Here is a 2,081-nt window from a genome sequence, read left to right on the forward strand (position 1 = left end):
ATAGGCCGCATAAACTGCACGAGTTCTGTAAACGATGTAAAGTTGAGGAAAAGAATTATAAAGGAATACAGCCCCCTTTTGTGTTATCTTCCGAAAATTGTAACAATGTAGATATTGAAACCTTTTATAAACCGTGCTTGCTTGACAGGAAACGTTACTGGTCTGCTTGTTACTTGGGGTTGTTGGTTCTGGGTGTAGCGTTCACCGACATTATTCAATCTGTTCTTCTGGACTTGATGCGAAGGGTGGGACTGAGTCTTTGGTTGGCATAAGTTGACGTCCAAAAAAATGGACCTATCGAAATGAATTGTTGACCAGCAAATCGCTTGGACTTGGACTACCTGCTTCGACATCGACTCAGCACGTACCTTAGACGGTCTATTTGACAGCAAGTCGACTGGCGTACTTTCCCAACTCTATTCGTCCTCTATTCCCTACTCTATTCGTACTCTATTCCTTTACAAATACTCTATTCCCAGCTCTATTCGCCTACTACTAGGTGCGCCTACTATTCGGTGCGCATAGCGTAGAGTAGAATTCCGAATACGGACTTATTCGTTACCCAACTATCAAGCTAATTACATGTAAAAACCAAGTGAAAACAGACATTCCAAAACGACATGCCTTCCACAATTGGCATTGACTCATTTCCCAATGTGGCATTGGATTCCATTGCATCGGTTGGCGTTCCAATGTCTAATAACGCGTTTTGCCACTATAATTGTTTACCTTAAATTGGCATTGCATTGGAATTGCCACGCAGTTTATCGGATCCGTAAAGAAAGTTGTTGATTCAAATATTCAACTAATTATTCGACCTGCTCACCATACGTGCTATACTCTATATTTAGATCTATAATCAACCATGAGAGAAATTGTTCATTTGCAAACTGGCGTAAGTCATCCAATCCACCAATTAGTCTACGCTATATTCACTCATCATCACATTCTCATGAAACATTTTTGTTTTCTTTCAGCAATGTGGAAACCAGGTAATAATGAACCATACAAGTATCCTAGTTAATTTCTAACCATTTCATACCACGTAACTGCCCTGCCAATTAGATTGGTGCCAAGTTCTGGTACGTACATCTTATCGTTCTCATTTGTTTTGCATAAAAGCAGAAACGACGGGAGGGTGTGGGTGTGAACTGGATTTTTTGAACGGTGAATTCATTCTTATATGCATGGAGAATGGACTTGTCATGCCGGATCAGTCTAATGCTGGATGTCAGCGGAGACTTAATAACCGTGCGAAGTCACCGTGCGCACAGATCATGTTATAATGTTTAAACCAACCACATTCATTTCAACTTTTAGGGAAGTCATCTCAGACGAACATGGTATTGATCCCACTGGTACCTACCATGGAGACTCGGATCTCCAATTGGAACGGTATGTTCATACGATGTTGTTTGCCATATCTCTTTTATTACGCAACTAGTCATTCCTTTTATGTCAACATACCAACCTCCATCTCTCATTCAATAGTATCAACGTCTACTACAACGAAGCCACTGGTGGCAAATACGTCCCACGTGCCGTCCTCGTTGATTTGGAACCCGGTACCATGGACTCAGTCCGTGCCGGTCCTTTCGGTCAACTCTTCCGTCCAGACAACTTTGTCTTTGGCCAATCTGGTGCTGGTAACAATTGGGCTAAAGGTCACTACACCGAAGGTGCTGAATTGGTCGACTCGGTCTTGGATGTCGTCAGAAAGGAAGCAGAATCTTGTGATTGTCTACAAGGTTTCCAGATTACTCACTCTCTTGGAGGTACGTATATGCGGAACTGTTATATATGTGTATTGTATATTGGGAGTGGTGGGAAGTGGATGTGATACGTTATCCAAGACTTGGAAGTTTCTTCTTGCTCATAACAAAATCTCATCATTCATTGCCATACTCTACTCTAGGTGGTACTGGTGCTGGTATGGGTACCCTCTTGATCTCCAAGATCCGTGAGGAATACCCAGACAGAATGATGTGTACCTTCTCTGTCGTCCCATCGCCCAAGGTGTCTGATACCGTAGTAGAGCCATACAATGCCACTCTATCCATACATCAATTGGTAGAAAACTC

General features: G+C 42.3%; 1 protein-coding gene across 1 annotated transcript; it reads left to right on the forward strand.

Moving 5' to 3' along the window:
- Nucleotides 1-865: 865 nt before the first annotated feature.
- Nucleotides 866-2,070, forward strand: SmJEL517_g06308 (uncharacterized protein; the record flags this gene model as incomplete). The annotated part of the gene is made up of 6 exons (XM_031172234.1): nt 866-895; nt 978-992; nt 1,066-1,082; nt 1,321-1,395; nt 1,492-1,775; nt 1,916-2,070. Coding segments are annotated over 6 exons (576 nt in total), but the record flags the coding sequence as incomplete, so codon positions are not given.
- Nucleotides 2,071-2,081: the final 11 nt, after the last annotated feature.

This window comes from Synchytrium microbalum (genome assembly GCF_006535985.1).
Source record: "Synchytrium microbalum strain JEL517 chromosome Unknown SmJEL517_scf0168, whole genome shotgun sequence".
In the NCBI taxonomy this organism is placed as follows: domain Eukaryota; kingdom Fungi; phylum Chytridiomycota; class Chytridiomycetes; order Synchytriales; family Synchytriaceae; genus Synchytrium; species Synchytrium microbalum.